The following is a 23,049-nucleotide window of genomic DNA, read 5'->3' as shown; positions in this document are numbered from 1 at the left end:
CACACAGCCTATCTGGACCTCACCAAAGCCTTTGACACCATCCCCCACTCTGGAATTATAGATAAACTTACTAAGCTGGGCATAAATCCCTATGGCACTCGATGGGCTGCTAACTGGCTTACTGACAGAACCCAGGCATTAAAAGTAGCCGACTCCAAATCCAGCTCCAGACAAGTGACAAGTGGAGTACCTCAGGGTTCAGTCCTGGGACTACTCTTGTTTGGCATCTACTTCTCTGAAGTACAGGCCAACACTAAGGGACTCTGTCTAACAAAGTTTGCAGATGACTGCAAAATGGGAGCCATTATTGAATCCCCAAATTATGTGGATATTCTACAAAAAGGCCTTAGAGAAACAGATGTCTGTTGCCAGAGCCATGGGCTAAAGCTTAATGCCAAGAAATGTATAGTTATCCCCTTTGGAAAAAAAACATGTACCCATGAATTACCACATAGGTGGCAGGACACTAAACATCGCAAGTGTGATGAGAGACTTAGGGACACAGGTGGACAGTGGTCTCACTTTCGATAACCACATTGTCAGAACAGTCAGGAAATCCTTCTATGTGGCACACCTCATCACTAAGGACTTTTCATCCAGAAAAAAGGAGGTCATTGTCCCACTGTACTCATCCCTCATTAGACCCATTACAGAGTATAATGCCCAGTTTGGTATGTACCTCACAAGACATCTGGAACAGCTGGAAAGGCCACAGAAATACCTCACTAAAAGAATCACAGGCCTAAAGCAGATGCCATATACTGACCGTCTAAAAAAACTCCAGCTATACTCTGTGGCATATCGTCTACTCAGAGGTGATCTCTGCTTAACATACAAGGCCATGTCAAACCCTGAGCTGTTGGACATGCTCCACTTAAAGAAATCCCAATCCCTCAGAGCCACACGCTCCAGGGATCTAAGCCTTGTCATCACAATGAAAAAGAAGTTATGTACCTACCATAACGTTCCATGTTAGTTGTCTTCTTCTCGCCTTCTTTCTTGCTGGTTGGGTTTGGAGCCGATCCTCGGCTCAGACTCGGCCATCTTCAAAAGCTCAAGAGCTGCTTACTGGCTCAAGGGCCCCCCCTATATCCCATGATGCCTGGCGCTAGATACCCAGATCTCGTTTGGTAAGTCTAACTGCAGACATAATAATAAAGGAATCCTATCCTATAATGCATAAATCCTACTGGAGAGACTACTAAGCAGAAGGAAATAGCCAGAGAAGACTCAGCCAGTGCAAAATCAAGAGGAACTCTTCTCGGTCCACTAGGATAGGGGGATGTAGGGTGGTACGCAAGAAAGAAGGCGAGAAGAAGACAACTAACATGGAACGTTATGGTAGGTACATAACTTCTTTATGTTAAGTTGTCTATCTCGCCTTCATTCTTGCTGGTTGGAACAGCGTCCCTAGCACCTAAAATCCTGGGTGGCTCATCGGAAAAGACTCTTCAGAACAGTGGAACCAAAATCAGCTCTGCTCCTGGAAACCAAATCCAACTTGTAATGCGAAATGAAAGTATGTGGGTTGGCCCATGTAGACGCAGCACAAATAGATTCCATGGGCAGCCTAGCCTGAAAAGCCACCAAAGTGGCTGAAGCTCTGGTGGAGTGACCTTTTGGTTTGACTGGTAATTCTTTATTCCTGAGTTGGTATATGAAACTGATGATGGAAGACAACCACCTGGATAAGGTTACCTTGGAGACCGGAAGACCTTGTTTACTTACTGCATAAGACAGGAACAGTTGATCTGATTTTCTAATGTCTTTGGTTCTATGTAAATAAAAGCGTAGTTGCCTGTGAATATCTAACTGATGCAACTTATACCGCCCTGTTGGGGTGGTTAGGGAAAAACACAGGAAGGTCTACGGAGTGATTCAAGTTACTCTCTGAAGAGACCTTAGGAAGGAAGGAAGGAAGGAAGGATTAGTCCTAAGAGCAACCCTGTCAATGTGGAACACGAGGTATGGGGGACGGATAGAAAGAACCTGTAGTTCCGAAACTCTTCTGGCTGAAGTAATAGCTACCAGAAAAAGTGTTTTCCAAGATAAGAACTTCAGTGAACAAGATGCTACAGGTTCGAAAGGGGGCAAAATTAGCGAAGCTAAAATCAAATTTAGATCCCACAGTGGTGGAGGATCTCTCACTGGGGGCCTGAGCAGAATGGTTCCTTTGAGAAAAGCTTTACACGGCTTATGGGACATGATATTGTTTTCCGACATGCCAATGTGAAAATTTGAAATTGCCACTAACTGAACTCTAATTGTAGCGGAAGCGGACCCAGCATGAAAGAGCTCCGCGAGAAATTCCAAAATGGAGTGTACGGGGGCTGAAAAGGAGTCTACACTTTTTGCCTCTGCCCAGGAAGAAAAACGTTTCCACTTACTAGAGTAAGTTTTTCTGGTCGTAGACTTGTGTGATGACAAAAGGATTTCGCGCACAGAGTGGGAGATATCTGGGAGCCTGGCTAAGATTGGAAGTGGAGCAACCAAGCTGTAAGATGGAGAGAGTGCAGGGATTGGTGCAGCCCGCCCAACTGATGAACCAGGAGGTCTGGAACTAGGTCCAGAGTCCAAGGCTGTTCGGGAAGATAGCAATGCAGGAATGGAAACCATATTTGTTGAGGCCAGTAAGGAGCAATGAGGATCATTTTGCAACCCAAAACAGTAGCCTTCTGAATTAGCTTCAGTATGAGGGGGAAAGAAGTGAATGCATAAAGAAGTCCCTGGGGCCAATCGTGGACTAGAGCGTCTCTGGGGGAATTCCCGGGAAGTGGAAGGAGAGAGAAGAAATTGCTGCACTTGCTGTTGAAGAGAGTTGCAAAAAGGTCGCAGCAAAGTTGGCCCCACTTGCGGAAGATTTAGTCCGCAACTACCTGGTTCAGAGACCACTCGTGAGGCATGAGAATTGCTCTGCTCAGTCTGTCTGCTATGACTTTGGACCTCCCTGGGATGTGCATTGCAATCAGAAACCATTGGGAAGAGACTGCCCACTGCCAGAGTCTGAGTGCTTCTCGACATAGGGGGTAGGACCTGGTTCCGCCCTGCTTGTTGATGTACCACACTACGGACATATTGTCCGTTTGAACTGCAATGGTCCCGGTAGGAAGAGAGTCCTGAAGAGCCTGCAACGCTAAGAGCATGGCCCTCATCTCCAAGACATTTATGTGCAGATGATACTCGTGAGGTTGCCAGATGCCTTGGACTGTTCTCCCCTGATAATGCCCCCCCTGATCAGGGAGGCATCCGTGGTCACTGTAGCCACTGGAGGGAGGAGAACAAATGGTCTGCCGTGGAGCACTGATGTGGAGACCATCCACCACGCAAGATGCTTCTTGCATGCCTGAGTGGTCATAATCATGTAAGACATGGGAAGTTGCTGGAAGGACCATTGGGTGAAAAGAAGCCACTGGAGAATCCTAATGTGAAACCGAGTTAGAGGGACAAGTACGATCGCTGCTGCCATGAGACCTAGCGTTTGAAGGACAAACCTGGCTTGAATCCTTTTGCATGCTAATAAAACCTTGACATGCTGACGAATCACTAACACCCTGTCTGGTGGGAGGCTCGCTAACATGTCTTTGGTATTTAAATTTGCGCCTATAAAGGTGATAGATTGACAGAGCGACAATGCAGATTTTTCGAAATTTACTGTGATACCTAGCCTGGAGCAAGTGTCGATGGTGCAGCCTCTGGCTCGCAGAAGGTGATGTCTGGTGGTAGCAGTGAGGAGCCAGTCGTCGATATATGGAAACACCTTGCCATCTCAGGTGAGCAGTAACTACTGCCATACATTTGGTAAACACCGTGTGGGCTGTGGTGAGACCAAAGGGCAGAGCTCTGAACTGATAATGGCTGGCTCCCAGCCGGAAGCGAAGGAATCTTCGGGAGCGTCTGTCCATTTTGATGTGGTAGTACGCATCCTGAAGATCTATGGAGCACATCCAATTGTCCTGATCCAGAAAGGGTAAAATGGACTGAAGCGTGACCATCCGGAACTTCGTTCTTTGTACAGACTGTTAGTCTGCTGAGATCCAAAATGGGTCTCCAGTCCCCAGTCTTTTTTGGTACCAAAAAGAACCTTGAGTAAATTCCGGATCCTTGTTGGTCTGCTGGGACTTGCTGGATGGCCATTTTTCTTAGCAGTTTTGAGAGTTCTTGCACTGCTTGGTCCCTCAGACTGGGTGGAACATCTGGAAGGGACTTGTTTGACCTTAAGGGGGTGCGAACGAAGGGAATTCTGTAGCCTCCGGATACGACGGACTTTACCCATTTGTCTTGTGTTATGTCTTGCCAGGCTCATCTTCCCCCGAATGCCTCCAGATGTGAGCAGCCAGGCAACATTTCAGGGATGCTGGAAGGGCTTGTCAGAGAAAGATTCTCTGCTGCCCTGGTTGTGCGGACCCCCTCTGCCACGAGGGTGGCGTCTGTTATTGTTCCCTCCTCTGCCCCTGGAGGGAAACTCACCACGTGTGTCCGGCAAGGCTCCTTGGGATTTCCGGAACCACATCTTTCCACTCTTCTGACCCTTAGGATATGGTCTGGACGGAGTGGAAAAGCGGACTCCTACAGCAGAGAGAGTCTTGCCTTCCTGCTCACACCTGGTAAGGGTATCTCTTTCACCTGTGATCCGAAGAGAGAGGAACCAACAAAAGGGGTGTTGGTGAAAGACGCTCTGAAAGGTTCCGCAAAGTTACATAGTAACATCCAAGCGTGCCTCCTTAGGGCCACGCCTGTGCCTGTGGCTCTACTCGCACCATCGGCTGCATACGAAATGAGCCTCATGGAGGAGTTTACCACTGAATTAAGAGTCGCCAGCTGGGAGGCTGCCTTAGCCTGGGCCCCCTCAGCTGATGGATCTTGGAGGGTATCTCCAAGCTCTTTCAGGAGATCCCTCTGAAGACGGGTAAAGTGGCACAGGTAATTCAGGGACTGCATGGAAAAGGTCGATGAAAAGAAAATCCGCTTCCCATATCTGTCCATCGTCCTGGACTCCTTGTTAGGGGGATGGACAGATGAAGAAGTTTCAGCCAACTCCTCCTTTGTGGCCGCTGCTACCACCATGGCATCAACGGGGACACCCTTGGTCAAGAACTGTTTGTCCTGCGGGGCAGTAATGAACTTGGCAGGTCTTCTAGGGGTCGGTTCCACGGTGTCTGGAGCCGTCCACGCCTTCCGAGCCACCACAGACATCAGTGGGTCGAAAGGCAGAGACCCCCAGGAGGTGGAAGGTCGGGATCCAAACGCGTCCAGGAATACCGACTCATCCTCGGAAGGGCTTAGGGTAGTCCAGTTTCCCCTCTGCCTAAGCATCTCAAGGATGTCTGAGAAGGAAACATCTTCAGAGGAGGATCTTGGGGACCCTTCCGACTCCTCTAAGTCGATATCCGATGTGACAGACTTGGGGGAGTCAACATGCTTCCTCTTGCATTTCCTCTTGCAAGGTGGCTCCTCTGAATGATCAGGGGCGGCCTCGGAAGAGGAGGATACACCCAAAGGGGTGTCCTGGAGCACTGGATCCCCACGCTTGGGGTCTGGAAGAGGGGCAGAGGCTGACGCAGGAACCCTAGGGGGAGGAGCCAATGGGGTCGATCGTGGGGCTGACTCGGGGGCCAGTACACTCTTCATCACCTTGAAGGCGTCCCTGCCCGGATGCAGAAAAAGCTCAGACTCCGAAGAAACCAGAAGCCCTCCCCGCACCGAGGGGGACGGCTCCGAGGCAGATGTGGGAGCTGAGCTTACCTGAGCCGAAGCACCGAGAGGGAGAGTGGGGTCGGATAAGGGTCCGATGCCACTCGCCCCCTTGGAACCGACAAGGGAGTCTCGGTGCCCAGATCCCTCCAGGGAAGGTACCATGGAAGGGATCGGAGCTGATGACAGAACCGAAAGAAAGGGTATCGGCGCTGATGGTTCCACTACTCGAACCCCAACGAACTCCGGCTCCGGGCTCATAGGATGAGTCGGAGGAGGAATATCTACAGCTGTGGATGGAGCAGACTCCTGATGAGGAGGGCTGGACAACATTTTGGCTAAGGCCTGTGATTTTAACAGCTTACTGACCACTCTTTCCAAGTCATGGTCCGAAAGTCTAGAGGACCAAGAAGAGTGGGATGATCGATGACTACGCTGCGATTGGAGCATGGGCGACTTTGGAGCCGAACGTATCGACTCCAAAGAAGGAGACCTGGATCTCTTTCGACTTTCAGCTGGCTCCGAAGACCGTGTCGGAGCCGACTGGGAGGGAGGAACATCGGTTCTAGCCGGAGCCGAGATGGATTGTGTGGCTTCACCCAATGACGGCTCCGAACTGGGAGCCGATGGTTTAGGTGGCCTGGAAGATTTCACGGGCTGAGCCTTCGCCGGTGAATCTTGGGGTTTAAACATACCCCTCAGGATCAATTTATTTTTGCGCTCCTGCAGGACACTTGGACTGAAAGCATGGCAGATCGAGCAAGAGTCCTGCAGGTGCACAGCACCCAGACAATAAACACAAGAAGTGTGACCATCTGTCAGAGACATCTTCTGATAGCATGAGTCACACTTCTTGAATCCAGACGGTTTTGGATCCTTGGACATCCTGGGGGAAAACCAAGGACAAGAACACAGACAGATAGGTTAAAGTAACCAAACAATAAAACTTAACACATTACAGTTACCACAACCCACTACAAGTACCACTACAACAAAAAACACAGAAAACTATCACTAAACACCAACAGTGATTAATAGAAGAAATTCTTTTTTTTTTTTTTTTTTGAAAGGAGATAGAGAGAAAGGTTAACCTCTAAGAACCTTTCTGAGGAAAGTGGAGAGAAGGGGGGGGGGACTCTCTAATTTAAACGAGTTTCTTGGGGAAAGGTAACGGCTTATCTAAGGAAGAAACTAGCTGTAATAGAAAAGTCTAGACTAATGAATAATTCTACACTAACAATTACAGTTTTGACAAGAAAAATACAATAATAATAAAGCATATATGACCTGAGCCAGTAGAACAACCTCGCAGCAGAAGTGGCAAACGAGATCTGGGAATCTAGCGCCAGGCATCATGGGATATAGGGGGGCCTCGAGCCAATATGCAGCTCTCGAGCTTTTGAAGATGGCCGAGTTGGAGCCGAGGATCGGCTCCGAACCCAACCAGCAAAAATGAAGCCAAGACAGACAACTTAACATCAAAACATACTGGAGGGATAGGTTCCTGACCCAGAGACTCCCCACACTCTGGAATAGACTGCCCACACATATCAAGCAGAGCGCCTCATTGGCCCTCTTCAAAAGGAACCTTGATGATTGGATGGGAGATAGGAAATTCACCCCGGGGATCATGTCAGTCGCCTTGCTAGACAGGGGCCTGGAGAAGTAAATATTGTGGAAAGAAATATCCAGGGAATTGTTATGGCTAGGCTTGCATAGGCCCTAGGGCAGATAGCCTAGTACCAACCTATGAACAAATGTTTTATTGTTAGACACAGCCTGATACCACATACACATTGAAATGGAAGTTATGACATATGACTATGAGTTCCTTGAATTCTAGTTCAGTACTAGCTTCAGAAGACCTAAGCTAGTTCTAACTTGCAAGGTACCTGGAAAACAGAAAGAGTAGTGTTACGGAATAAGGAAGGCAAATATATAGAGAAGACATTACCGAGTTACAGGCATTTGCTCGCTCAACTTTACTTAATCCTCTCAAATTGGTGTTGAAAACATTCATCTTCTCGACCAAACAGCACAGAGCAGTCTCTGTAGCTTCTCCCACCTTCTCATAAACTCCTTTAATCTGAGGAAAACACAACAAAATGACACTCAGTTAAAGTGATGACAGTACCAGGTACTAAAGTTATTTTAGTCACTTTTAATTAGATAAGTAACATGTCTTATCCACTCATTTCTGCATTTAAAAAGATACTGAGCAATTAAACTAGGAGGAAATTTGACAGCTGTCACGTCAGAGCAAAATAAATAAAATACAAGTATATATAAAGCAAATAAGCATATATTTATGGTCCAAGGTTTTTGCTAGTTATCCTCACTGGTAACTCTTAACACAGTGACCACAAACGGTGCTGTTTTGTTGTCCTGCCAGTATGACCTTGTGATATACTTCAAAAGCTCAGTCAACACTATGGAAAGCAATGAAGCCATACATAAAGTACAGTTTTGTACCTACCATAAATGTAGATGTTTGAGTGTTCACCCTGCTGCAGTCATCACACTAGGGTTATTCCTGCCGTCAGGCAGTCCCGCAGTCGGCCCAAATTCCAAAGTCTTGGTCCGGCGTCAGTTGCTGTTGCTTCTTCCCTGATGTCAGTGCGCCAGGGGTATATAAGTGGCATCCAATGCCATTTTCTTCAGTTTTTCTTGCTCCAGATGTCAGGTGCCCCAATAGGTAAACAATACCGTTAGGCACAAGCAAATACACCACAGAGGTAGTATAGGATAGACTGGTAGAGATCAATTTAGCTAGTTCAGAGGGGATGGAGGGAGGGTAATCTGGACTGCAGCAGGGTGAACACTTGAACATCTACATTTATGGTAGGTACAAAACTGTACTATGTTCATCGTGTTACCCTGCTGCAGTCATCACACTTGGGATGAATCCCAAAGCTAAGGATGGGAGGTGGAATCAAACAGGGTTAGAAGAGTCTAGTAGGCCCTGCAAAACTGCAGTGGCGAAGCCAGCTCTAGTCTTAGAGTATAGTGGTAAGTGATAGTGTTTGGTGAAGGTGTGTACTGAACTCCAAGTTGCAGCTTCCAGAATATCCTTGGTTGGCACCCCCCTGAGGAAGGCTGTAGATGTAGCTGCTGCCCTGGTGGAGTGGGGCCTTATGCTAGCAGGAAAGTACAGTTTTGTACCTACCATAAATGTAGATGTTCGAGTGCTAATACAGCTGCAGTCCTTACAGATGGGGTTCTCCTGCCGTCAGGTGGGTCCTCGGTTGGCTGAATTCCAAAGTCTAGGTCCAGTGTCGGTTGTTTTCGCTTCTTCCCTGACGTCAGTGCGACAGGGGTATAAAGGAACCAGCCGACGCCATTTTCTTCAGTTTTTCTTGCCCCAGATGTCAGGTGCCCCCAGAAGGAAGGCAAAACATAATTATAAGTAATAATGCAATGCAATAATAATATCAAAAACCAGTAGTGCAAGCAAATACACCATAAAAGAATACCCCAATCATGTTGTATGATGAGGTGTTAGCCATTAGGATAATCCCAAGAGGGGAAGGAGGGTGGGGAACCTGGACTGCAGCTGTATTAGCACTCGAACATCTACATTTATGGTAGGTACAAAACTGTACTATGTTCATCGTGCATACAGCTGCAGTCTTTACAGATGGGTAGAATCCCAAAGCTAACAAAAGGGTGGTAGGCACTAGGATGCCTTGCAAGACTGCAGTGGCAAAGCCTGCCCTAGTTCTGGAGTATAATGGTAGGTGGTAGTGCTTGGAGAAAGTATGTACAGAACTCCAAGTGGCTGCTTCCAAAATGTCTTTGGTAGGGACTCCTCTGAAGAAGGCTGCAGAAGTGGCAGTGGCTCTTGTGGAGTGAGATCTGATGCCTGTAGGTACAGCCTTGCCATGCAAGGAGTAGCAAAAGTGTATGCAGTGAGCTATCCATTTAGAGATTGTCTGTTTTGAAATTGGCTTTCCTTGAGCTCCTACAGCATAGGACACAAAGAGCTGGTCTGATTTTCTGAAAAGCTTTGTTCGGTCCAGATAATAACGCAGCTGCCTGTGGATATCCAGGGAGTGTAGGAGTCTCTCCCCTTTGTTTTGAGGATTAGGATAGAAGGTAGGTAGATGTATGGCCTGATTCAAAGCTATCTTGGATACCACTTTAGGCATAAAGGACGGGTTGGTTCGCAAGAAAACTCTGTCCTGATGGAAGATGATAAAAGGCTGCACAGCCATGAGTGCTTGTAGTTCTGAAACTCTACAAGCTGAGGTAATTGCCACAAGGAAAGCTGTTTTCCAGGACAAGTATTGCAAATCTGATGAGGAAGCTGGTTCAAAGGGAGGTAAGGTCAGTTTTTCCAGAATGAAATTGAGATCCCAAGCAGGTATTGGCTGTTTTCTTGGTGGTCTTAGATTCTTAGCCCCTCTGAGGAACTGCCTTAAGAGAGGATGTGAGAATAAGGGTGGGTCAGTGTTGTAGTCTGCAGAAATGGCTGAGGCATGGATTTTGATAGAGGAGAATGAAAGTCCAGTGCTTAACAGCTCGGTTAAATACTGTAGGATTTGAGGTAAATTCTGTTTCCCAGGATCCTGACCCCTTTTCGCATTCCAGGCGCAAAACCGCTTCCATTTTGCGGAGTAAGCTTTTCTAGTTGACGGCCTTCTGGCCTCCAAAATGACATCCTGAATCTCCTTGGAGAGTAATGCTTGTTGTGATGCTAAGGGATCTTCCATGCAGCTAGATTGAGTGTCTTTAGCTGGCTGTGAAGAGTTTTGTAACTGTGTTGAGTCAAGAGAAGTGGCAGTGTCCATGGTGGTGAATGCGTCAGGCTCCTCAGGAGTGGGTACAAGTGTCGTCTTGGTCAGTCTGGAGCAATGAGGATCATTTTTGGTCTGTCTGTTCTGGTATTCAGTAGAACTTTGGGCAGCAGAGGAAGAGGTGGGAATGCATAAACTGTCATTGATGTCCAACAAAAAGAGAGAGCGTCCACTCTCCAGGCCTTTGGGTGCAAAATCCTTGAGCAAAATTTTTTCAATTGATGATTTTTGTGGGAGGCAAATAAGATCTATGTCTGGCCTTCCCCAGGCTTGGATTATCTCTGAAAAGACATTTGGATGCAACTTCCATTCGTGTGGATCTGTCATATTTCTGCTTAGGTTGTCTGCCAGCGTGTTTTCCTTGCCTGGCAAGTACTGTGCTTCTGTTCTTATCAGTAGTTGTCCTGGTTGCAGAAGGTCCTTGAAGGCTATAATAGCATTTATTACTGCTAACATTTCCTTTTGATTTATATGAAGGTGCTTTTCTTTTTGGGACCATTTGCCCTGAATGCACCGATCTACCATGTGCGCCCCCCAGGCGTAGTCTGAGGCATCTGTTGTGATGACTTGGTTTGCTTGAGGCTTGCTGAATGGAAGGCCTGTGTTTGTTTGGCAAGCTTGAGCCCACCACTGAAATTCCTTTTGCAGGCATGGAATTAGTGGTATTATTGTTTCCAAACTGTGGCTGTGTTGAGACCATATGTTTTTTAGGTACCAGTGAAGTTTCCTCATATGCAGCTTTGCACATGGGATTAGTAAGATGCAAGATGCCATGAATCCCAGAGCCTGCAGGATTTTCCTTGCAGTAAGCCTGGTGCAATTTGCTAGTGCTGTGAAATATTGAGGTAACTGCCCCTGCTTCTCTGGTGTGAGGTAGGCCATCTGGGTGTTTGTATCCAAGTTGGCACCCAGGAAAATTATCTTCTGAGAAGGTATTAATCTTGATTTCTTTTTGTTGACTGTGTATCCCAGAGATCTCAACAATATTATTACATAAGCTAGATGTTTCAGAAGTATGCGCTTGCTGTCCGCTTGGATCAGGCAGTCGTCCAAATAAGGATATATTTGAATCACTTGAAGTCTGCAGAAGGCAATTACTGATGCCAGGCATTTCGTGAATACTCTGGACACAGTAGATAAGCCAAAGGGCAATGCAGAGAATTGATAATGAATTGAACCTGCAAGAAATCTGAGGTATCTTCTGCAATTTTGTCTGATTGGGACATGCAGGTATGCCTCCTTGAGGTCCAATGTTACCAGCCAAGACCCCTTGCCCAGCATGGGAAGAAGTTGCTGTAGAGTGAGCATCTTGAATTTTGGTATGAGTAGAAATGTGTTTAGTATGGACAGGTCCAAAATATGTCTCCAATCTTTTCCCTTCCTTGGTACCAGGAATAGCCTGGAATAAAAACCTTGGCCTTGTTCGTGCGTAGGTACCTCCTGAATAGCTTACATGTTTATGAGCTTTGTAATTTGCCTTTGTGCCTCTGCCCTTTGATTGTGTGGCAGGTTTGGCATGCCTCTCAGTTTTGGAAGGGTGTGAAAATGAAATCTGTAGCCTCTGTTTATAATGTCCAGTATCCATTTGTCTTTTGTGACAATATGCCAATTTTTTGAAAATAATGACAGCTTTCCTCCTAAGGGGGCTACTATTTGAGACCTGGTTGGTCTGAAAAAGGGGTAAGTCATTGGGTTTGCTTTCTAAAAGATTGCGAGTTGTCCTCCCCACCTCTTTTTGTAGGAGCTTGCCAATGTCTGCCTCTATACGATCCTTGGGCTTGACCTCTGCCCCTCGGGCGCCTGTATCTGCCTCTTTGGGGTCTGTATGTGGCAGAAAGGACCGGTTCTTTGAAGGCCAATTTCTACTAAAACGTGGGGGTTGAACCTGTAGAAATTCTTTCACTGTTTGCATTGATTTAGCCTTTTCCTGCATTTTCCTTAATACCACCTCAGCATTAGCACCAAATAGAACATCCTTTTGAAGAGGGGCGTCTAGTAATTTAGCTTTGACATGGTCAGGCAGGGCTTGTTCCTTGAGCCACACATGCCTACGTATGACTGATCCTGTAACAGCAGCTCTACATGAGGCCTCTAGAGCATCAAAACCACACTGTAAGGTATGCTTACCCACTTGTTCTGCACTATGTATCAAATCCTGTAACTCTTTTAAGTCTGGTTGTTAAGGCTGTGATATTTTACTTTTCAATTCTGATAACAAAAACTGTTGAAATTTTAGCATATGAAACTGACAGTTTAAAGCCCTCATGGATAAGGTAGCCGAGGTATATACATTTTTTCCCCACCTTTCTAAGGATCTGGAATCTCTCTCGGAAGGCAATGGATTTTTAGCAATGGAGGCCTTAACTCCTTTGGGGCCCTGTGAGATGGTTTCTGGGTCAGCAGCATGGCTTTTGTATAGAAATTGGTGCGAGTCAGGAACCCTGTAGTACCTGTCAGGCTTAACAGGAGCTGGAGGTAGAGAGTCCGGGTTAAGGCAGGCCTCCGAGTAAACATCATCTAGTATGTCCAAGACTGGAAGTATAGCCGGAGGCCTGTGCTGAGGAAGCAAGAGAAATTCCCTGAGCCTTTTCTTGGAATCAGAGTATTCCTGGCCTTCCTAGTGGAAATGTTCCCTTAACGTATGCAAAGTTTCCCCAAATGAATAATCCTCAAGGGGGGGATACAGAAGGGATGGACTCCTCCGCATCAGAGTCTTCAAAAGGGGAGTAAGAAGGTTCCTGATCATCAGAGTGCTCTGAAATAATGGAGCCCTGATCAGAGGAGGGGGAATCCACCTCCTCTCTAGGCCTTTTGTCCGGAGGGGGCTGAGATCCTCTGATAAGAGTAATTAAATCCTCAGCCATTTTGAGCATCTGTTTCTTAGGCATGGGGCCTGGAGATGGGCCCTGAGCCGCTGATCTCTTAGAGTGCATGGATGCTTTAGCCTTTGTGAAAGCCTTGATGGAGAAAGAAGAGGAAGGTCTGAAGACACCTTGAGTGAAAGTGGATCTGTCCACATTCTGAGTTTCAGCGCCAAGAGTGGCTTCGGTATCTGTAGTCGGGGCGTGGGTCGAGGGGCCTGCGACCTCGGGTACAGGAGACACCATCAAAGACAGGTCGTCGGTAGGCAGGGGCTGCGTAGGCGCCTCACTGAGAACCGGACCACGTGTAGTCGGCTTTGACGGGGTGTCGGAAGAGGCCGCGGACCTTAAGTGTCGGTCCTTGTCTTTGCGTTTTTTTGACAAAACCGGAGTCAGAGTATCGGACGACATGGTATAGTTAAATGCTTTTCCAAAATAATGCTGGGCGAACTCCGCCCGACGCTTAATAGTGCGTTTGTTGAATGTAGCACAAAAGCGACAGGCCGAGACCTCGTGGTTTGGGCCTAAACAAGGTATACAGAGGGAATGGAAATCCTTATGCGGTATTTGCTTCCCACAAGAAATACAATTATTGACTTTGTCTGACATCGGTCTGAGGCAAGAAAAGGCTCCCCAACGGGGTACTTAGCTTTTAGAAGACTTCAGTTTCCAAAATTTTCGTAATCTCAGGAGCTGGCCGACCGGCACTTGCGAACTGCTTCTGCTTCGGGCACCGCGCGGCAAGAAAGACTGAAGAAAATGGCGTCAGCTGGTTCCTTTATACCCCTGTCGCACTGACGTCAGGGAAGAAGCGACAACAACCGACGCCGGACCTAGACTTTGGAATTCGGCCGACCGAGGACCCGCCTGACGGCAGGAGAACCCCATCTGTAAGGACTGCAGCTGTATGCATGATGAACATCTGGTTTTCCATGATGGGTGCAGCAAAAACGTATGCAATGTCCTATCCATTTTGAAATGGTCTGTTTTGAGATAGCCTTTCCTTGTGATACTGTAGCATAGGATACAAAGAGCTGGTCAGATTTTCTGAAAGCCTTAGTTTTATCCAAGTAGTAACGTAGTTGCCTGTGAATGTCCAAGGAGTGCAGGAGTCTTTCTCCTTTGTTCTGTGGATTTGGAAAAAAAGTGGGTAAATGGATGGTTTGATTTAGAGCCATACTGGATACCACCTTTGGCATAAAGGAGGGGTTAGTTCGTAGAGAGACTCTGTCTTGATGAAAAATGATGAAAGGCTCCACTACCATTAGTGCCTGTAGCTCTGAGGCTCTTCTGGCTGAAGTAATTGCTAGCAGCAGGGCAGTTTTCCATGATATAAACTTTAAATCAGCTGAGAAAGCTGGCTCAAACAGTGGTAGCGTCAGCTTTTCCAGAACAAAGTTGAGGTCCCAAGTTGGCGTGGGTGCTCTCCTGGGAGGCCTTATGTTTTTGGCCCCTCTGAGGTACTGCCTTAGAAGTGGATGTGAAAATAAGGGAGGATCCGTGTTGTAGTGAGCTGAAATAGCTGAGGCGTGGATTTTATTAGACGAAAAGGAAAGTCCTTTGTGTAACATCTCAGTTAAATATTGTAGAATCTGAGGTATGTCCGGCTCAAGGGGATTTTGGCCTTTAGCTTGATTCCAGGCGCAAAATCATTTCCATTTGTCTGAGTAGGCTTTCCTGGCGCTGGGCCTTCTGACCTCCAGAATGACATCCATAACAGCATGTGATAGAGGAGCTGGCTGGTTGTTTGGGTGATTTGCCATGCAGCCAAGATTTAAGGTCTTGAGCTGGCTGTGTAGAATCTGGCTGTCTTGCTGTGTGAGCAGATGAGGAATTTGTGGTAAAATCCATGGTGGGTCATGGGCCATGTTCCTTAGTAGTGGGTACCAGTGCTGGCATGGCCAGTCTGGGGCAATGAGTATCATTTGTGGTCTTTCCATTCTGACTTTCAGTAGCACCTTTGTTAGAAGGGGCAGTGGAGGAAAGGCATATACTGTCAACATTTTCCAACTGAATGAGAGTGTGTCCACTTTCCAAGCTCGATGGTGGAATGTCCTTGTGCAAAATTTTGGTAGCTGATAGCTTTGGGGGTTGGCGAACAGATCTATGTCTGGGCGGCCCCACTTTTGAGTTATCATTGCAAATACTTGTGGATCCAGTTTCCACTTGTGGGGATCCATGATGTTTCTGCTTAGGTCTTCTGCCAATGTGTTCTTTCTTCCTGGCAGGAATTGTGCTTGTAATTGAACTTGGTAAGTCAGTGCTGTGTTCCACAAGGTCATTGCTTGCCTGCATAGAGGGTAGGAGTGTGTACCCCCTTGCTTGTTTATGTACCACATTACTGTGGTATTGTCCGTCCTTATTACAAGTTGTCCTGGATGTAAGAGGTCCTTGAAAGCTGTCAGAGATTGATGTGCAGATATCTTTGATCTGTAGTCCATTTGCCTTGAACGCACTGTCCCTGCCATGTGTGCTCCCCAGGCATAGTCCGATGCATCTGTTGTCATAGTTTGCCTGGCTGGTGGTAAGGTGAAAGGCTGACCCTTGTTGGGGTGACATGCCTGTGACCACCATAGAAACTCCTGTTGAAGGCAGGGAATGAGAGGTATCATTGTTTCCAAGCTGTGGCTGTGTTGAGTCCATACGCTTTTCAGGTACCATTGTAATTTCCTCATATGCAGTTTTGCAAATGGTATTAGTAGTATGCAAGATGCCATGAATCCCAAGGCCTGCAGAATTTTTCTTGCAGGGAGTTGGGTCTTTGTTGCCATTATTTTGAAGTATTGAGTTAGCTGTAGTTGCTTGTCTGGCGTGAGATAAGCCATCTGGGCCATTGTATTCAAGCTGGCATCCAGGAATGTCATGTTTTATGAGGGCACTAGTTTTGATTTCTTTTCATTTACTGTGTACCCTAGGCAACTTAGAAGGTGTGTGACAAACGCCAGATGTTGTAAGAGAATGTCCTTGCTTTCTGCTTGGATGAGGCAGTCGTCCAGGTACGGGCATATCTGAATTCCTCTTTGTCTGCAGTATGCAATTACTGGTGCCAGGCATTTTGTGAAGACCCTAGGCACAGTAGATAAGCCAAAGGGCAGTGCAGAGAATTGGTAATGGGTTGAACCTGCAATGAAACGGAGGTATCTTCTGCAATTTTGTCTGATAGGGACATGCAGGTATGCCTCCTTGAGGTCCAACGTTACTAGCCAAGCCTTCTTGCCCAACATGGGAAGAAGCTGCTGTAGTGTTAGCATCTTGAATTTGGGTACTTGCAAGTAGGCGTTTAGAAATGAAAGGTCCAGAATGGGTCTCCATGGATTGTCCTTTCTGGGGACTAGAAAGAGCCTTGAGTAAAATCCTTGGCCTTGCTCCTGTGTAGGCACCAGTTGAATGGCTCTCATGTCCATGAGAGCTGCAATTTGTTTTTGTGCCTCTGCAGAGTCTGCCCATTGATTTTGTGGCAGGTTTGGCATTCCTTTTATCCTTGGCAAGGTGTGAAAATGGAATCTGTATCCTTGTGAGATAATGTCTAGGACCCATTTGTCCTTTGTGATGATGTGCCAGTTGTCTGCAAAAAATGCAAATTTTCCTCCCAAGGGAGCTGCCAAAAGAGTTTTGCTTGGCAGTTTGAGGATTAAGTCATTGTTTGTCTTCTAGTAGTTTGGGGCCTGTCTTCTCCTCCCTTCTGTGTTGCAGTGCCCCATTGGCGAGGTTTGTAAGGAATTTGTGCTTGACCTCTGCCCCTTGGGCGTCTGTATTTGCCCCTCTGTGGCCTGTCAGAAGCTGGAAAGGACCAATTTTTTGTTGGCCAATTTCTACTGAAGCGAGGGGGTTGTACCTGTAAGAAATCCTTGACCGTCTGCATAGATTTTGCCTTATCCTCCATTTTCTTTAAAACCTCTTCTGCTTTGACACCAAATAAGACATCCTGCTGTAAAGGTGCATCTAGTAATTTTGCTTTAACATGATCAGGCAGAGTTTGTTCCTTTAACCAAGCATGCCTGCGTATGACAGACCCAGTAACAGCTGCTCTACAGGAAGCTTCCAAGGAATCAAATCCACATTGTAAAGTATGTTTGCCCACCTGTTCAGCTGCATGCAACATACCTGCATTTCCTTGAATTCAGGCTGTTGAGAGTGTGTGCTCATCTTTTGTTTTAATTGAGACATTAGGAATTGCTGATATTTCAGCATGTGAAATTGACATTTTAATGCTCTCACAGCTAGAGTAGCTGAGGTGTAAACCTTCTTCTCCCACCTATCTAGTGCTCTAGAGTCCCTGTCAGAGGGCACAGGATTTTTAGCCATAGAAGCCTTAGCCCCCTTGGGACCCTGGGAGACTGTTTCTGGGTCAGCAACAGGGCTTTTGTAAAGGAATATGAGTGAGTCAGGCACTCTAATATCTGTCAGGTTTGGCTGGAGCAGGGGTCAGAGAATCTGGATTTAGACTAGATTCTAAGTAAACATCATCCACAATGTCTAAAACTGGAGGGATAGCAAGTGGTCTGCGTTGGGGAAGTAAAAGAAACTCTCGGAGCCTTTTCTTTGAGTCGGAGTAGTCCTGACCTTCCCAGTGGAAATGTTCCCTCATGGTATGTAAGGTTTCCCCAAAGGAATAGTCTTCAGGGGGAGATGCTGAGGGAATGGAGTCTTCAGCATCAGAATCTTCATAAGGAGGAAAGGAGTAATCCTGTTCCTCAGAGGAGTCTGAGGAAATAGAAACTTGATCAGAGGAAGCATAACCCTCCTCTTGTCTTGGCCTTTTGTCTGGGGGGGGGGGTTGTGAGCCCCTGATCTGAGTAATCAAATCTTCAGCCATCTTAAGCATCTGTTTCTTAGGCATGGGGACTTGAACTGGAGACTGATGTACAGTCTTTTTAGGTTTTAAAGGAGTCTTAAGCTTAGCATAAGATTTTAGGGTGAGAGTAGTCGGTCTAAAGACAACTTCTGTAACCAAAGGTGTTTCCACAGCACCGGCTTCTCCTTCTGCAATGTTGTCGGTAAGGCCTAAAGAAAATGGCTGCATCGGCCTAGTACTCTCTGACAGAGAATCTGAAGCGGTCTGGGGTTCCAATTCTGTGGTCGTCAGGGGCTGCGTAGGCACCTCACTGAAAACCGGAGAACCAGCGACAGGCCCAGTCGAGGCCTCGGAGTCTGGCTTGGATCTAGGCTGCCTGTCCTTATCTTTGCATTTTTTATGCACGCCGGTAGTCGGTTGCTCCGAAGGCATAGTATAATTAAATTTCCTACTGAAGTAGTGTCGAGCGAAATCAAAGCGTCGCTTTATAGTTCGCTTATTGAGCCTAGCACAAAACTGATGACCAGTGACATTGTGGTCTGGGCCTAGGCAAGGTATACAATAAGAATGAAAGTCCTTATGAGGTATTTGCTTCCCACAAGAAATGCAATTGTTAACTTTTTCTGACATCGGACTGAGGCAAGAAAAGGTTCCCCAATGGGGTACTTAGCTTTGAAGACTTCGGACTGAAATTCAATTTGAAAATCTCAGGTGTCGGCCGACCGGCACTTGCGAACTGCTTCTGCTTCGGGCACCGCACGGCAAGAAAGACTGGAGAAAATGGCGTTGGATGCCACTTATACACCCCTGGCGCACTGACGTCAGGAAAGAAGCGACAGCAACCGACGCCGGACCAAGACTTTGGAATTCGGGCCGACTGCGGGACCACCTGACGGCAGGATAACCCTAGTGTGATGACTGCAGCAGGGTAACACGATGAACATATGTATGTTTCCCCCACTCCCTGAGTTGTCTTTATATACACTTCAGTTATCTACTTGAATTCAGCGCATTATGGATAAAGAAAATGAAAGAGAAAGTAAGAGTTTCACAAGACAGAAAACATGTTTTATATACTGTGCAAAAAGAAAGACATTGTTACTATTATTCAAAGGTGAGACTTAATTTGGAGTACTGTGTCTTGCTCTGGAGGTTACATTTCAGTAATAATACAGGCAGGGTACACTCAGTTGAGAAAATTGGCAACAAACATGACATAATATGGTCTGAACCAAAGGTTATATAGGCAAGAAGTAAATGACCCATGCACATGAACCAGGATAATAAGAAGGCAGTCATGAATATCAGAAAAAACTAGAAAAAGAGATCCGTGGTATCCCTTGAAGTCACAGAAAAACCCAGTAAGCAACCTATACTGTGTCCAAAACAAACCAAGAAGAAACTTTGCAGTGCGGAAGGTGTTCACTTCCTGAATTATGTTATGCACTTAGTTCACTTAATAAAAATGGAACTGTAAAATACGTGCTACAAAATAATCAAAAAGAAAACAGTAGGTAGTCCACATCTGAGTTAAAAATGTAATATAAATAGTTGGTGTGTTTCAATAAAGGATATTCCATTTTTAATTCATCTGTGGACTATCTACTATCTTCTGATTATTTTGCAGCACATATTTTATAGTTTGATTTTTAAGTGAACTAAGTGCATAACATATTTTAGGAAGTGAACACCTTCCACACTACGAAGTTTCTTCTTGGTTTGAATATCAGAAAAAAAACTTTCAAAGCAGCTCAAGTGTATAAAGATGGTATGAAGGAACAGCCTGCCAAGACAGAAAACAATTCAATTTTACCTGTAGGCTAACACACTCAAGTGCGCTAGCCGTTTAAAAGCATTTATAGCATTTACTATCTGTTTTTTCCTCTGTTTTCTGCAAAAAAGAAAAAAACAAAACAAAAAAAATATATATATTGTTTTCCCGCCTTACTGAACTAGAATAGTCCAGTCTTCAGAGTTTGCTGATCTCTGGGCTTTGTCTTGGTTCCTGTGCTATTCCATATCCTTATTTGGATAAAAGGAAGCGTCTTTGTTAACCAGTGGGAGTGGGGAGCACTGAGCGGCCTATTTGTCCCTAGAGGAGTGGTTCCAGCCAGAATCTTGTAGTCTACTGGCCATTTTGGGTCAATTCCTAGCTCTTTTCAGCCCCCTGTAATAAAGCCCGCTTTAGCGCTTGTATTCAACTCAGCACAGCTCCTCGTGGTGTCCTGCAGAGTTCTACAAGCAGCAGAGAGCAAACGAGTGACTTTTTCCTGATTTAAGTATTTTTTTCTGGCTTTTTGATTATTTACTGCTTAGCGACTGCATTTTCGCCTGTTTATACAGCTCTGCATTTTATTTAAACTGTTTTTGTGTTGATTAACTGTTTTGCACTTTTAAAAAAGTTATTTGTTGCTTAATTTTACCTGCAGGCTAACACACTCAAGTGCGCTAGCCGTTTAAAAGCATTTATAGCATTTACTGTCTGTTTTTCCTCGGTTTTCTGCAAAAAAAAAAAAAAAAAAACAAAACAAAAAAAAAATCTTGTTTTCCTGCCTTACTGAACTAGAATAGTCCAGTCTTCAGAGTTTGCTGATCTCTGGGCTTTGGCTTGGTTCCTGTGCTATTCCATATACTTATTTGGATAAAGGGAAGCTTCTTTGTTCAGCAGTGGGAGTGGGGAGCACTGAGCAGCCTATTTGTCCCTAGAGCAGTGGTTCCAGCCAGAAACTTGTAGTCTATTGGCCATTTTGGGTCAATTCCTAGCTCTTTTCAACCCCCTGCTATAAAGCCCGCTTTAGCGCGGAATTGCCCATAGAGCACCATCGGGCAGCGCCAGTTAAACAAGGTTAAACTATTTCTGGCTCCGTAAAGTCTGCTCTTCAATTTTTCCCTTAGAACTTCTCTACTTGCAATCTAAACAGTCTATTCTCTATCTCAAAAGCTCAGCACTTGCTCCTAAAGCATTTTTATATAGGTAAAGTACTTATATACTAAACAAAGTACTACATTAGCCTAGAATCCCCTTGAGTACCCATTTCCTATAGGTCCCTTCTGACTCAGTTACACAGCAAACTTTTTCACTTTTTCTAGCATGTCGAAGGGTCAGTTGCTAGCGTCCTCTCCTGTTCAGCTGGTGAATCTGGGCATCTTGAGGCAATGTTACAATTGCCTCATGTACACAGACAACCCACTCTTTCTCCCACAAAACACAAATACATGTGAGAGATGCAACTATATAGCCAAACTGGAGGCTGAGCTCCTTCAACTCAGGACTGGCAAGACCAGACAGGAGGAGAAGGAAACCACGCACACCACAAACCCAGTTTCACATAGAACTATCACAACTGCAAAACAAACACATAAACACACAAAGACATACTCGGAGGCACTGATCAAAAATCTACCAAAACTACAGAGGCCTCCAAAGCAGACACCCAAGCAACTGCCACCTCAAGACATAAGACATGCAACACATAGTTCTCAAAGTCAGTGTGCTAAACAGTCACAGCCCTTAAGGCCAAACACAATGCCAGACACACTTGTTATAGGTGACTCCATAGTCAGACACACTGACGTCCCACTCACCAGAATGAACAAGGAGAAGATCACAGTAAGCTGCCTGTCAGGCGCTAGAATCCGCCACATAACACAAGCACTCAGGTCACTCCACAGCAAGTACAAGTATGACTCAGTCATTGTCCATGCCGGTGTGAACGACCTGAGACGTACCTCCCTGGACTACATGAAAAGAGACATAGAGGAGCTCTCAGATTATGTAGCCCAGGCCGGTATGACCCTGACCCTGAGCAGTATCCTACCCTCACCAAGAATGATGCCACAATACAGAGACAAAATGATCAGCTTTAATAATTGGCTTAATTACTGGTGTCATTCTAAGGGGATCCAATGTCTGTCTGCCTGGGATGACATGCTTGACAAGCCATGCTGCTTCGCAAGGGACGGCTTGCACATGTCACCCCTGGGCTTCCGGATATTGGCAAAGGCTCTTGCCACCCCCATAGTGCCTTTTTAGGCAAGGCTCAAATGATAAACCTACCGCCCTAGAAAACAAAAATGGAGAAAAACTAAGGGTAATACTGCTCAATGCCAGAAGTCTAAACCTCAAGATGCACGCCCTCGAAGCCCTCCTCAGTATGGAGAACATCGATGTCTGTGCTGTGACTGAAACCTGGTTCAAGGCTCCTGAGAGCACCCCAGCACTATCAGGTTATACCTCATATCATGCGTTCCGGCCCCAAAATCCGGACCGAACCACAAAAGGAGGGGGAGTATCCATATTCATAAAGGATACCCACACCTCCAGGTTAGTGGCAACGCACGAAGCATCGGAGACAATCCAGGTGCAATTAACCATAGGTAAGACTGCCCTACAGTTTGTAACATGCTACAGAACACCTTCTCAAACTCAGGAAACCCACAAAGCCTTCCTGAAGACACTGGAGAGTATGAATGTCTCTCCAAACACCATCATATTGGGTGACTTCAACTACCCAAACATAGACTGGGAACATTACTCAAGCCCCAACACCCTAGCCCAAAGGTTCCTGGAGTTCATAAACTCAAATGCTATGGAACAACTAGTCACCATTCCCACAAGAGGAGAAAATATACTAGACCTGATCATCACAAACACGGGGACAAAATGCTCCACACCGGAAGTATATCCCTCATTGGTGAGATCAGACCATAAATTAATCTCACTGGAGATCCACATCCCGCCCCACCCCCAGCAAAAAAGACCACAGTGAAGAACTTCTCAAAAGCTAACTTCACACTTCTTAAGACTGGAGTGGTATCCTTCAAGGCCCCCGAGCCAGTGGAAACCGCAACCCACGCTGCTGAAACCCTTACAAATGCCTTCTACGAGCACCTCCAGGAATGTATG

General features: G+C 46.1%; 1 protein-coding gene across 2 annotated transcripts in view; it reads right to left on the bottom strand.

Annotated features, from left to right (window-relative positions):
• Positions 1 to 23,049, bottom strand: part of LOC122811983 (sarcoplasmic/endoplasmic reticulum calcium ATPase 2-like) — a 1,984,788-nt gene that overhangs the window by 1,006,867 nt on the left and 954,872 nt on the right. For both annotated transcript variants that reach the window (XM_044084186.1, XM_044084187.1), the window contains exon 12: positions 7,646 to 7,777. In XM_044084186.1, coding sequence (XP_043940121.1) covers positions 7,646 to 7,777 — 132 coding nt within the window. The remainder of the gene's footprint in view (positions 1 to 7,645; positions 7,778 to 23,049) is intronic.

The sequence above is a fragment of the Protopterus annectens genome, chromosome 9.part0 (genome assembly GCF_019279795.1).
Source record: "Protopterus annectens isolate FY-2018-M chromosome 9.part0, PAN1.0, whole genome shotgun sequence".
Classification (NCBI taxonomy): domain Eukaryota; kingdom Metazoa; phylum Chordata; order Ceratodontiformes; family Protopteridae; genus Protopterus; species Protopterus annectens.
This window is presented reverse-complemented; position numbering and strand designations above follow the sequence as displayed.